Source organism: Schistocerca serialis, chromosome 5, assembly GCF_023864345.2.
Source record: "Schistocerca serialis cubense isolate TAMUIC-IGC-003099 chromosome 5, iqSchSeri2.2, whole genome shotgun sequence".
Taxonomy (NCBI): Eukaryota; Metazoa; Arthropoda; class Insecta; order Orthoptera; family Acrididae; genus Schistocerca; species Schistocerca serialis.
Window position 1 is genome coordinate 445,893,122 of NC_064642.1, and position 14,928 is coordinate 445,908,049.

General features: G+C 43.6%; 1 protein-coding gene across 1 annotated transcript in view; it reads left to right on the top strand.

The window, feature by feature from the left end:
- The first annotated feature begins 1,362 nt into the window (after positions 1 to 1,362).
- The window catches only part of LOC126480897 (neural cell adhesion molecule 2), a 586,813-nt gene continuing 573,247 nt past the window's right edge, over positions 1,363 to 14,928 (top strand). The window contains exon 1 of the mRNA XM_050104295.1: positions 1,363 to 1,514. Coding sequence (XP_049960252.1) covers positions 1,471 to 1,514 — 44 coding nt within the window. The 5' untranslated portion in view covers positions 1,363 to 1,470. The remainder of the gene's footprint in view (positions 1,515 to 14,928) is intronic.

Sequence of the window (14,928 nt, forward strand, 5' to 3'; positions counted from 1 at the left end):
AACCACTGATGTGCAGTGTGTAAGTATTCTGGTTTAAAAATGACCGTTTTTAATTCGTCCATTTGCTATGATTATTCTACAGTCGTTTCTTTGTATTTTTAGTCGTTTCTTTGTATTTTGTAGTTCTACCCTTGAAGATTATTGCAACAGCCGAAACCGGTGGAGGATAAACATAAAACTATGTAGCTTATGGCACAAATATGCTTTTCTTTCAACTTATTTAACAGCTGAAAACAATCATCTAGTGCCAATATTGAATGGGCAAATAAATTTCTTCCTATTTCAGTCTCTGCTAACAACGATGGAAAATGGATTGACCTGTGGAAGCTTATAAAGAAGAGGCAAAAATTCCAGTGACCACATAAGAAACTTTACAAATAAAAGTTAAACGTGTGTGGTGAAAAATACTCTTTAATTTTAGTAAGCTTAATGCGAAAAAATCAATAATAGTTCGTAGCACATTGTATTCAGGCTACCTGCTACTATGTGAAAAACCCTCTGTGTACCGGCGAGTGGACAGTAGATTTCTATATAATAGTCGACACAAAGTGAAATCTATCACTATTACGTCTACTTGAAAATAATAATCAACTGTCTAGTTAGTCGATATTCAGAGTTCCTTCGACATTGTAGCAGTAAACCTGAACATAGAAAGTGTATTATGATGACGTAAATGTGTTGACGAATTACTCTTTCAACAAGAGGTAACACTGTGCAAATGTATCGTATTGAACTATTTCGTTTACACAAAAATTGAGCGCTCTATTACTAAATGTTACGTATTTTATTTTCAGTAACGCACAGTGGTTCTTATATTTCGATTTTATTCACGTCAGAGAATGACGATATACTGACTGCTATAAATAATTATAGGTATGTTGTAATTGTAACAGCTTCCTGAGCAGGTTCACCGTACACCGTTGCAATTAGACAGTGAAATGCAGGTCACGTGTTCTCTCCATTGCTATTAGTTTGCCAGATGAAAATGTTTTGATTGAAACTGGTAGCAAATAAAGGCTTATTTTACTAACAGCTGTTAGTCGTTCATAAACATAATCTTTGATTTATCCATGGGGTATACAAGGTCTTGGATGTTAAAAACAATGTTAAAATATAGGTTCTACCACCGTTTAGAACGGAAAACGTCTAAATTTCTTCTAGTGGTCGTACATTGTGAAAGGTGGCTGAGCCTACATTTTAACATCCAAAAATATGGCTTTCTTAAAATTTATAAAAATTATCTACTATTATAAAACTTTTCCAGTTAATACACAGCTCTATGGGTTAGAAGCTCTTTCAGACTAACATAAATGTATTTAGGCACCTGACGGAAATCTACACGACCAAAGATGTAATTCCTTTCTCTCTTTCCTTGTTGCAGTTCCCATCGTGGATGTCCAGGGTGTTCAGAACAAGAAAGTAGCACTTCCGTGTGATATCGAGCCACGCAACAAGGAGGACCAGGTCTACATGGTGCTCTGGTTCAAAGAGGCAGACGGTGAACCTTTGTACAGGTCTGTATACACAGCGTGGCAGTTTTGTCTACTACTGCATGCAAAAGCAATTGTGTGTGTGTGTGTGTGTGTGTGTGTGTGTGTGTGTGTGTGTGTGTCCCACCGCACTCAGTAAATGTTCTCAGCATGAAACTTCCTGGCGGATTAAAACTGTGTGCCCGACCGAGAGCTTCTGTAAAGTTTGGAAGGTAGGAGACGAGATACTGGCAGAAGTACAGCTGTGAGCACCGGGCGTGAGTCGTGCTTCGGTAGCTCAGATGGTAGAGCACTTGCCCGCGAAAGGCAAAGGTCCCGAGTTCGAGTCTCGGTCGGGCACACAGTTTTAATCTGCCAGGAAGTTTCATATCAGCGTACACTCCACTGCAGAGTGAAAATCTCATTCTGTTCTCAGCATGCCTTCATAGCTTCTTTTAACTATTCGTTTTCCCTTCAGATTGCATATTTTCAAGGAATACTTCATCGTAATTTTTCTTCTTGCTGTCCTTTATGATTCGAATTACACAATCGTAAAATGTTAATCTGAATAAATTGCGCTACACATTTTCTTAAAGCTGAAGGAATATTTCAGTTAATAAATGGGATCTGTTATGAGAACGAAGTCTTTCGCGAGGACACTGTGGTATAAATCATCCTCGGACTTCTTTTCGCACCACTTTCAGACTAAAACCACGAGCTTCACGAGGAGGATGGAAGTAATTGTCGAAAGCTCCTGGTTTTATCCTGAACTGACGCAGTAATAAGTCTGAGAATGTTATATGCAGGATATGTTATGGAGTAAATTGAAGGAAAATAAATCTGGTGTCCCTCATCAGTGTAAATGCAGTACATCCTGGTAGGGAATCAAAAAATTAATCTTTTTAATCGCGTAAATTGGCAGTGTTGCTTTTTTTTCTTCCTGTCTCCCACTCCAGCCTTCATTTTCTACCTCGACCCTGCTCGCTACTCTTTTTCAGTTTGCCTCATTCCCTCTCTCGTACTAACAAATCGTGCACAGAAGTAAGAACGACACGCACTTAAACACTTAACGGGGCGTCAGCGGGCTATATTTCCTTTAACGACAGCATATAAAATAAATAATTAAAACGTACTGACATGATGTGATACCACTGGCTCGAGAGAGCGTTCATAAATTCATTTTTTTCCCACCGGAACACGATATTTTTTTGGACACAGAGTACTGGTCAAATTTTAAACAATGACTAAAGCCAGATGTGGCCTGATTCCTATGTGAACAAAAATGATGATATCAATAATTTCAGTCGCCTCCTGACAACTAACAACATACGGAATAATTTCCCGGTTAACAGTTTGCTAACAGGGATGTGAAGTTTTGCTGTAGTTTGGCTTGGTCTCAAGTTGGCGCTCTAGTAATTCGTCTCCATTTCCAGTAGTTTTACGCGTAACCAGTAATAACTGTAAGAGGGCTTGCGCTGAAGGATAGCTTTGTGCGCCTCCGAACCGACGGCCCTCGCAACACTTGATGGATGAACCCTGCGACAGAAGATTAACGAGATGGCTTGCACCTGAATGGGATTACCAGCAGTCGATTTGGACAATTGATCATTCACTTAATGTCCATCTGAACACGTCTCTAGGTTCCTGTTATATTCCTACCGACAACTGACAATGTGAATGACTTCTTCTTCGTGTGACACTGCTATCCGGATATTTATGATCAGTTGTAATAACATACTACGTTATGTGTAATTCAGTAATTAGTGTCTACTTAGATTTTAATGTAAATTAGTGCTGTGCCAAACTTAATGTATCAATTATATCGAGTCAGAAGAAGTACTGACTCTGTCTCTTGTATCGTTATTGTTTTTTTAAAAACGTACCTTCGCTTTGTTTATTGCCTCTTTGTTGGACAAATGCATCAGAAGCTGCTATCTTCCGCGATGCGTATTACTCTGTTATTCTTTGACTAATGCTTTTGTTAGCACCAATTCATTTTTCTTAATCAAATAAACTATTGAATCTTGCTCTTCGTCCAGGTGCTTCTTCGATTTCTGAAACTGTCTAGAGACTATTGTGGCTGTGTTTCTCCCTCCATTTCCGAAAGGAAGGAACCAGAATCACAATTACAGTGCTTAGTGAGCTGGTGATGAAACGTTAGAAGATATCCAGGAATGAAGTTCTTACTGTAAGTTTCCTTAAGTCGTACCTCCAACCCTTGTGTTCACATTGTGGGTTTTAATCATTACGGCATAAAAGGATTTACCATCACTGAGACGAACTTAATCACTGATTTTATATCATGAAACAGATTAGATCAAGAGCCGTAGGTATCCTGTCCGGTGGAATAAGACCACAAAATAAGTCGTTATGAAACATAAGCAACTATGGAACCTATAATATTTGAGTAACAGGGATCACCCATTAAACTACTTTGTATGCAATAGTGTCAAATAGTTAAGCATAACCAACAATGGAAAGCATTTTCGTAAACAGGTCTCCGATTTGGCAAGAGGCAGGGCATCCGGTCACTCTGTAACAAGTGCCAAATCCTATCACAACGATGCCGATCACGTGTAGGTGAGGAATAAATGCAAGAGGAAAGAAGAACACAAGAAGACATTATTTTTAGATTACAGCTGTGTCTAGTAGGCTCCCACATATTCTGAGATGTTCTGAAGCCAGAAAGGTCCACTTAAAAAGTAACAAAACCGGAAATACTCTTCCGCAAAAACAAAAAAATTGCTGTTATAAGTGGTTACCATTTCCTGCCATACTAGTATGGCTTTGTCATGGCATGCATGGTCGGCAGCTAGTTAGTCAAGAATTGCAGTGGCAGTTTCTCATAACGATTTGTGTTTGGGCCTGGACAAGTCTTTGATGATGGTTGACGGGTAGCAATGTGTTTCCTCGCTATTAACAAGCAAATTCTCTAATGGGTTCACATCCGTATAACACGCTGTTCAGTTCATGCTTCCAATATTCTTGTCTGAGGGAAATTTGCCTACGACACAAGTTCGTTGCGAATGGTCTTTATCTTTCATGAGTAAGGGGGTTGTTATTCGTGTATTCTAGTTATTTGTGTTAGCATGTACTTACCGAAGTTGGAAAACTGCAACCGTTGTGGGTTGCTTCTTTACACTGTCTCCTGCTCTTGAAGTGCGGACAAACAGGGATGACCTTGTAGATCTCCCATTACTGCGACAATACGTACTGTACCGGTATTGGCCATTAAATTGTTGAGTAAATTACGTCGCTACACAACGGAGCGGTAATAGTGGCGAGACTCTTCCTGAAGATGACATTGAGCGGTTAAGCTCTGACCTAGAAGACTAAGGCCACAAACGCTTACAGCAGTTACGTAAATTACGTACTCATTTACTCCATTAACGTGTGAGTGTTTAACGAATAACAAAAGACTTACTGAATAGCTTTGCGTGTACGGGATAATTCCTTACCGAATGATCCACGGGCACTTTCTCTATTTTCCAGTATAGCGCAGCGTGTTGTTCCGTGCATGTACACTAGCCCTGCTGATGTTAGGCAGTCGGAGAAGCATTCCAGAACGTTCTTTTTAGCGTTAGATGTGCTGAATCATCATTTTTGATTCATGACACAGGCATATTTCTATCAGTTTGTAAGAATTGGTGGTGAACTTTCGGTTTCAACTGAAGCTGTTCATTTAGAACGAAAGAATTTGTGGCGTAATAACCGTACCTGAAACACAGCTGTGGCGGTTGTTATCAACATTTAACTGATTCAGCTGCGGAGCGCACGATGTTATTCGCATTAAGCTCTGAACTTAACGTTCATGGTTCACTATAATCTGCTGCTCTTTGCCATTCAAGATCGTATGGCTACGCAGTTTGATAGTAAACATTAGTCTTTCTTGAATAAAACTACGAGGCCTTAAGCAAACATATTTACTAACATATATTGTAAATATGAATGGCACATATTATATTGTCCTTATTTCCTGTATGATAACGCAATATAAATTACGGAACTAGTTCATGTAATTTGTTATCTTTGTGAATCTCATTCGAAAGAAGCCTTAGTCAAGAGCAATCGAGCGTCAAACCTGTTTCACCTGCAGAAACTAGTTGTTCATGCATCATCGATGTCGATATCGTTCCAGTTTTCGTATACCTACCGAAGAAGCGAGTATGTGAACCATCAGTCGACAAACAGCAGCACTGGCTCTGTGCATCCGTTCAGTAACTACGTTCAAACATATTTCGTAGGCTATATGTAGAAAATATGAAATATAAGAAGCGAATGAATCGTAAGAACGTTTTATGAAGATTTCTGTCATTAATTATTGTGGATTTCATTAACTCGTGCAGCGGAGAAAGCTTCCGTTTCAAATTCTGTATAGCAGAATTTCCTTTTCCATTTACTTCGTGAGACAAACTAAGGGATACCTCTTCAGTCAGGTTTAGGACCTGACGCTGGGCTATAATTAATGGCTGTGCCAATATTTCACAGGAAAGCCCCATAGCTGTTCTGAAGAGGACGTAATTACGATGGTGTGGATAGACCTGCAACCCCTTACTCACATCTCTAACGTACTGTTTATCCTCAGTAAGTGTTCCTATTAACTACACGCTGGTTTTAGAATTTTCCGCTGAGCGACTGTTAAATAACAGTGTCGCGGGTCAGCTACTGTTAAGTGGTGTCACTGGTGTTCAAATGGCTCTAAGCACTATGGGACTTAATATCTGAGGTCATCAGCCCCTTGACTTAGAACTACGTAAACCTAACTAACCTAAGGACAGCACACACATCCATGCCCGAGGCAGGATTCGAAGCTGCGACAGTAGCAGCCACGTGGTTCCGGGCTGAAGCGCCTAGAACCGCTCGGCCACAGCGGCCCGCGGTGTCACTGGTGTCTTACGCAAATAATGAGTACGGGTGTGCACATGTTATTGTTCGAAGCGGCCTTCTGTTAGGCAATGTCAACTTAGAAGCACGCTTGTCATTAGTGACGTTTTGTCAATATCATTCAAGGAGTGTAGTTTCTCTCACAACGTCACGAAGTCCGGTCTCCATCAAAGAAAATGATTTTGCAAATACGCTTCTGTTATTTGATGGTGTACAGATGGTAATCATTTCTTGAAATGCGATCTTTTTTCACTCTAGTGTTCAGATGGTAGCAGTAGAGTTGAAGGTAACTTCACGCCTCAGCCCACTTCATTTTCCCCCTAAACTCGAACATCATTGCATAGGCTCTCCAGCTGTATTGGAATAGCATCTCACCGTCGAATGAAGTGGGGATCCTACCCGAAACCCAGGTATAGGTGCTTTAATGGAATGAAACTGTATGGTATCAGAGACCTTCACAAGTAGCAGCCATCTGTGATGTATATATTCAGGCCGGCCGGTGTGGCCGTGCGGTTCTAGGCGCTTCAGTCTGGAACCGCGTGACCGCTACGGTCGCAGGTTCGAATCCTGCCTCGGGCATGGATGTGTGTGATGTCCATAGGTTGGTTAGGTTTAAGTAGTTCTAAGTTCTGGGGGACTGATGATCATAGATGTCAAGTCCCATTGTGCTCAGAGCCATTTGAACCATTATATATTCAGATTGAAGCAACGATCGAAAATTTGTACCGAGGCTAGGATTACAATGCAGGTATCCGGCTCGGTAAGCCGATACGCGTTTCTTTTGAGGCCGAGGTGCTATTTCAGAATGACTGAAGAGTCTCTTTAACGCTCTTCGAGATAAGCGGGAATATCAAGTGAGCTGGAGCGTGACTGGTAACTTAGACGGACGAGGGAGGTGTCGTAGGGTAGTCCCTGCAGTTGTACAAAACAACTGTGCCAGGGTGGCTGAGTGTTTAGTGCACCTTGTAACGCGCCCGGGGGTACAAATGGGGGTGGGGTCCCCTAAACTGGTGTTTTCACTTCTGGACCATTTATTGACCGTGCGGCGGTCGTATTGTCCTGCTCCACACTGCTGTTGGCTTGCCTGAAATTATCTATCGAAATATGCAGGCGGTTTAGGGGACCCACTCAAAGTTAAAACACAACACTGTCCTATGTCTAGTATGAACATCTATAGTCTGAGACGATATGGAAACCACAGGTTGCACTGTTTACAATCTAAATCGTAAATGTTTATCCCAATTAACAATCTTGATGATTAACAGTCCAAAATATCATTCGGACGAGCGTAGGCGTAACCGACAGGACGCGGGTGATAGTTCATGATGTGGAAGCCGAATGATCGCACGACAGTTCTTACGCTCGTCGCGCATACACAGATATTTGGTACCAGTCCTCCTTGAAACTAGTAATGATATTTTAACACTGTTCGTATAGTTAGTTTTTCAGTTCTCAATTCTCACTTGTACGAGCGTGCGCGTAACCGTCGCGGCGCGGCTGATTGTTGATAATGCCGAAACGATGATCGAACGCACGTCCTCACGCTCGCTACAAATCACTGGCACTTGACTGCACTCTTTTATGGTAACTAATTTTTACTGATTCAGATCAGTTCATTCTGGGAGACCGAACACGGCGCGGATGATTGATACAGTACTGTACGACACGCAACGAGAGTATACACAATATACTATCGGCGGCACTGCTCTTTTTTAATTACTTCTTCACACATTTTCCTCTGAACTATTTCCATATTTTATCACTTTAATATAACAGCCCTTGTAGCAGCACATCAACTTCCATACTAACAATGCCTCTCACATGCAGAGCTACACACTAAACAACGTAACATTTCCGTGTCCGGTGCTCGACTCTACAGACGCGGCTGCCCGCAAAGGTACTCCACAACTAAGCCAGCGATATGACAATACGCTTACAGTCAGCCTAGCAAGTAGAAGATCCGTGTTAGAATTCTTGCCTTGCTACAAATTTTCGTTCGTCACTTCATTTTACATATATACTCTCTGTCTACCTCCCCACCACCCACACCACACACTCACAAACGCACGCGCATTCGTATTGCAAACATATGGCAGAATCTATACAACTAATTTCCTTTAAATAATTTATCTCCTAGAAGGCTATATTCATATGTTAATAGCCGACCGGAGTGGACGAGCGGTTCTAGGCGCTTCAGTCTGGAACCGCGCGACCGCTACGGTCGCAGGTTCGAATCCTGCCTCGGGCATGGATGTGTGTGATGTCCTTAGGTTAGTTAGGTTTAAGTATTTCTAAGTTCTAGGGGACTGATGACCATAGATGTTAAGTCCCATAGTGCTCAGAGCCATTTGAACCATTTTTTTCATGTGTTAATAGACACGCTATTCGCTGTAAATAATGTGTTAAGTCTGTTGCAAAATTGTTGTCCAGAAAGCATTAAGTACTGTCGTAACCGGATTATCGTTTGTTACTGCACTGTGCTAACGAAAGTTGTGTGGTCGATGTCCTGGCCGTACCACAGTCAGAGAGGGGTGAGTTAATCAGTTGTAGCCGATAGAGGTGCCGTTAGAACCTTCTGTGCTTAAATCGCGTAGCATGTTAATATCAACTCTATTACGGAGTTCACGTCCGCTCGATAAGTCTGTACCTCACATGCCAGTTGGTGAAACCCCCCCCCCCCCCCCTTCATCACCCGTCACCATCGCATAACATGCGGACGCCTATAAGTAAACGACGCATTGAACGTTTGAGAAGTGTTCAAAAAATGGTTCAAATGGCTCTGAGCACTATGGGACTTAACTTCTAAGGTCGTCAGTCCCCTAGAACTTAGAACTACTTAAACCTAACTAACCCAAGGAAATCACACACATCCATGCCCGAGGCAGGATTCGAACCTGCGACCGTAGCGGTCGCGCGGTTCCAGACTGTAGCGCCTAGAGCCGCTCGGCCACACCGGCCAGCTTCAGAAGTGTCTTCAGCCACGTCTGAGTGGTGGTCCAGATCCTTCCCATGTTCATTGGAAAGGAAATAATATATATTTACTAAGATGGTATCTTTTCTTTCGGACATGTCCGAAAGAACAGATACCATCGGTGACCAAGCAGCTCGTTAGAATAAAATTAGAATGAAATGAACACCCTTAGCTGCTTACAGGCCTTGACATACGTCAACGGGGACAGTTCCCGACCGGGACTCGAACCCGGGATCTCCTGCTTACATGGCAGACGCTTTATCCATCTGAGCCACCGAGGACACGGAGGATAGCGCTACTGCAGGGATTTATCTCTGGCACGCCTCCCGCGAAACAAAAAAAATGGCTCGGAGCACTATGGGACTCAACTGCTGAGGTCATAAGTCCCCTTGAACTTAGAACTACTTAAACCTAACTAACCTAAGGACAACACACACATCCATGCCCGAGGCAGAATTCGAACCTGCGACCGTAGCGGTCGCGCGGTTCCAGACTGTAGCGCCAGAACCGCTCGGCCACCAGCGGCGGGCTCCCGCGGAACCCACATTCTCAACGTATTCTCCTGCGCTACATTCATAGTGCCCCTGCCCATTATACTCATTACTCGCGGCGCGTTGCCGATTCCCGTAAGAGTTCGGGCACTGTTTGTGCATTCGCACAGAAGAAGAAGATGGTATCTGTTCTTTCGGACAATACGTTGAGAATGTGGGTTTCGCAGGAGGCGTGCCAGAGATAAATCCCTGCAGTCGCGCTATCCTCTGTGTCCTCGGTGGCTCAGATGGGTAGAAACGTCTGCCATGTAAGCAGGAGATCCCGGGTTCGAGTCCAGTTCGGGGCACACATCTTTCCCCGTTGACGTATGTAAACGCCTGTAAGCAGCTAAGGGTGTTCATTTCATGGAAATAAATAAGTCGAGCCTCCCTACAAGTTGCGGATGCAATCGCGTATGCCCCGATGGCGAATGTTCCTTGTCGTAGCTGCAGCCTGCAAATTAACCTGAAGCGGGCCGGTGCTTCAGCAGGGGCGCGGTGGGTGGGTGTATATCGGAGCGGCTGCGTTCGACGTCCGGCGGTCGGTGCACAGTGCTGCCCGGCGCGGCGTGGGCGACAGCGCAGGCGCCGCCCAGCCGCCCAGCCGCCCAGCGTACGTGCTGCCGCAGCTGCCACGTGTGTAATCACATTACGGCCCGGACAGATTACCGGCATTAACCAGTGTACACAGAGATGCACTGCAGCCCGTCACGGCGCCGGCCGCCCTACGTTGTCCAGACCCACCACCGCGCCGCGCCGAACGTCTCTCTCTGCTAACTCGTCGTGCTGCCGACACCGTGCTTGGTGCTTTCAACGTTTATAGGGATCTCTCAAGCAAACGGCTCCAATCGGATGTCTATCCCGATGCTTAGATAAACCTTTAATGAGCGTCAAGGCCGATTAGGAAAACACCATCGTTACTATCTTTGTAAGTCTCCATCTCCTTTAATCCTATCGGAAGAAAAAGACATTCGCCGGATTTCACGACCGTTACTATCTTTGTAAGTCTCCATCTCCTTTAATCCTATCGGAAGAAAAAGACCTTCGCCGGATTTCACGATCGTTTCATCGGCAGTCATTTTGCTCTTTGCCGAGAGGACATCAAGACTCATACCAGTAGCTGCTACGAAGTTACTGACTTGATTCCAGAAAAACAAGCCGGCCGGAGTGGCCGAGAGGTTCTAGGCGCTACAGACTGGAACAGACTGGAACCGAGCGACTGCTACGGTCGCAGGTTCGAGTACTGCCTCGGGCAATGATGTGTGTGATGTCCTTAGGTTAGTTAGGTTTAATCAGTTCTAGGGGACTGATGACCTCAGAAGTTAAGTCCCATAGTGCTCAGAGCCATTTGAACCATTTGAACGAGGAAAACAAAAACTACGAAAAATAAGGTGATGTTCCAACATAATGGAGGATAGGACCAGCCACTTGGGTATGATATATTTTTATTTTTTCCGTTACCCGTCACAGTTACGATAATAGTCACTTCTTTATGGCGAATAGTTTCGGACCATCCCGTCCATTCAAACCGAAGCCTTGAACATAAATGTAATCACACAGTCCGTCAATGAACATTTGAATAACAAATGTTCATATTCGTCGTTGGAAATCATTACGTGAATAAAAAAGGCCCAACCGTGCCGACCTACTGCCGTTTCATCCTCAGCAACCACGCGTCACTGGATGCCGACAAGGAGGGTCATGTGGTCAGCATACCGCTTTGCCGGCAATTGTCAGTCTTCGTGACCGGAGTCGCTACGTATAAATCAAGTAGCTTCTCAGCTTCTCAGAAGAGCTGAGTGCAGCCCGCTTGCCGACGGGGCTCTGCAGACGCGAATCCAAATGCTAGCCAACCCGGACAGCGCTTAACATTGGTAATATGACAGCAATCAGTGTTATACTTCGGCAAACCTTGTGAGTATGTAATACGATTTCCTTCCAGTTGTCCGCCCCCGGCAGCTGAGTGGTCAGCGCGACAGAATGTGAATCCTAAGGGTCCGGGTTCGATCCCCGGCTGGGTCGGAGATTTTCTCCGCTCAGGGACTGGGTGTTATGTTGTCCTAATCATCGTCATTTCATCCTCATCCACGTGCAAGTCACCGAAGTGGCGTCAAATCGAAAGACTTGTACCCGGCTAACGGTCTACCCGACGGTAGGCCCCAGTCACACGACATCTATCTCTCCTTCCAGTTTGCTGCGTTCGACTGGAAGGAAACCATACTATACGCTCATATAATGTTTACACTTTGTAGTCAGGTAATGATTTCTAATGACGACTATGAACGTTTGTTACTCACATCTGTGTGAATACACTTACTTTCAAGGCTATGGTTTGAAAAAGGACGTGATAATCCGAAACTAGTCGCCAAAAACGAATGACTATTTTCGCAACTGTGACAGATATTGGAAAAAATAAAAGTAGAAATAATGTGACCTATTCATCTAATTCTAATATACCGTGTTTCGAATCCAGATCGAACTGTATAATTAAACGAAAGTGGTGAGGTCTATTCACCTCGAGGAAGAGCGCGTACTAGGAAGGAGGGCAGGGGACTGTCATAAGCTCACCAAATGAAATAAGAAATCCGCCCTCCATATGAGCACTGTGGTCACTTTGGGGCGCTGTAAATGTTTAGAACGGCTACCTGGCGGTGTATGTGTGCCAGTCACTTGTATGGAATCAGCGCTGTAAGGTGATTAGACATGACACAATGGCAGGAAAGAGCTGTCGTGGCTGGATGAGCTTATGATTATACAGTAAATTTGTTTGCCCCATTTGGCTGTCTCTCCACACGAACTATCAAACGTGCCTACAACGAATTGCTTACCACTTACAACGGGCACAGGCCGGAGACGAGTCTCATGCCCGGACAATGGCAGCCACTTCCAGACTAGACAACAGCGGCCGCTGTCAGTGAAACCTCCTCCTCTTCGGCCAGTTTCCGAGCGATTGCGAACAGAAATGCACGTAATAGAGTTCTGTCATCGGGTCCCTAGCGAAAGCCTATTGCTCACAGGCTCACATAAAACTGGACATCTTCATGGATAGCGCAAGTCTTGCTAAATGACCAGACAACACAGAAACTGAATAGCAGCTGATTGAAAGCATGTAGTGTGGTCTGACGAGGTGCAATTTTGGTTCTTTCCAAATTTTGTGTGTACTGACAATGAGCTGCGACCTTAGATGGAATGGTCTTATAATACAAATGGTAGGAAAATCCGATGCTAGGGTGAGATTCATTCGGACAGTCTTAAGCAAATGTAGAATCCACTAAAGAAGTGGATTATAAAACATCGTTCTAACGGTTATTGACTCTTGTTCATCGCTCTGGGATCCTTACCACGTAGAATTAACAGAAGAGCGGCAAGTTTCGTCACGGAACCTTTTAATAAATTCGAGAGCGTTATGGAGGTATTTAACTGACTACAGCGGCAGTAGCTACAGGGGAGACTTCCTGTATCACAGAAGAGGTTACTCCTAAAATTCCGAGGGCTTGCGTTCGATGAAGTGTCCGGCAAGTTTTGTGAAATGACCATGCCATAAAAATCAGAGAAATTAGACCTCACGCTCAGCCTGACTGCCATTGTCCCAGTCAAAGTGACCACCATTACGCTGAATGCATGGTGAACACTTTTGGACTAATGGTGATCAGTTGACATAGTGACTGTCATTATCCCGATCATGGTGAGATCCACTAGCTCGAAAGCTTGGTATTCTTGAACAGTTAGAAAAACTGATGCGCTGACCTTGCTCAGCTCAAATAGTAATGTAAGATATTCTGGAACCACAGATGAAGAGCACAGACAGAGTCCATATTCCTAGATTTCCAGATAGCTTTGGGCACAGTGGTCCAATGCAGACTATAAAGGAAGATCCGAGTGAACGGAATATATTCTCAGAAACGTAAGTGTCTAAAACACTTTTCAGCTGATATATCCAACAACTGTTCATCAAAGACAAGGGTATTGTCAGGAGTGTACCATGGAAGTACCTGTTTAACAGGATCACTCTGGTTCTCCATATACGCAAACAATCTGTCCTATAGAGCGAACATAAACATGCCATTGTTTGCTGATGAGGCTGTAGCGTATGGAAAAGTGTCATAATTGAACATAGGAGGATACAGGATAACTTGTTTAAAGAATTTCTGTTTGGTGTGATGAAAGGTAAGTTGCGATAAATGTGAAAAAAATGTAAGTTAATGCACATGACCACGAAAAAGTCTTGTAACGTTTGAATACAGGATTATTAGTGTCGATTAAATATGTAAGAGCAATACTGCGAAGCAATATGTAATGGAAAGAGCACATTAGAATGGTAGGAGACAAGGCAAGTGATTGATTTCGACTTAATGGGAGAATTATGGTAACGTGTTGCTCATCTATAAAGGAGACCGCATACCGAACACTAGAGTAGGCATTCTTGAATTCTTCTCGAGAGTTTGGGACACCCATGAGGTCCGATTATAGGAAGACATAGAATCAATTCAGAGGTATGCTGCTAGATTTGTTACCGGTAAGTTCGATCAGTATATGAGTACTTCGGAAATGCTTTTTGAACTCAAAGAGGAATCCCTGGAGGGGAGCAGACACGCTGCTGAGAAAGGTTAGGGAACCAAAGATTGCTATAGACAGTAGAACGATCCTACTGCAACCAACGTTAATTCCACATATGGATCAAGGAAACAAATCAGGGCTGGTATAGAAGAAGATAGACGTTCATTTTGCTCTCACTCGATTTGCAAGAGGAACAAGAAATAGATAACTAACAGTGGTATAACCACCATGCACCTTACGTTGACTCGTGGTGTATGTATATTATGGAGATGTAGATGCACGTAAATGTATATGTAAGAGAAAGTTTGAGAACAAAAATAAAGTGTTAAGTGGATCAGACTGAGGATAAAGTTCGCAGACGAAGCAGTCCGTCTGTAAACAACAGTTTATTAGAAAACTGTTGAATGGAATAAACAAAACACAGAGCTCACAGTAAAAGTTAGAGGTAGACAGACTAAAGACCAAAGTGTTGAAGGATAATGGAAGAGTGCACGAATTGCTAAATGTCAAAATTAGG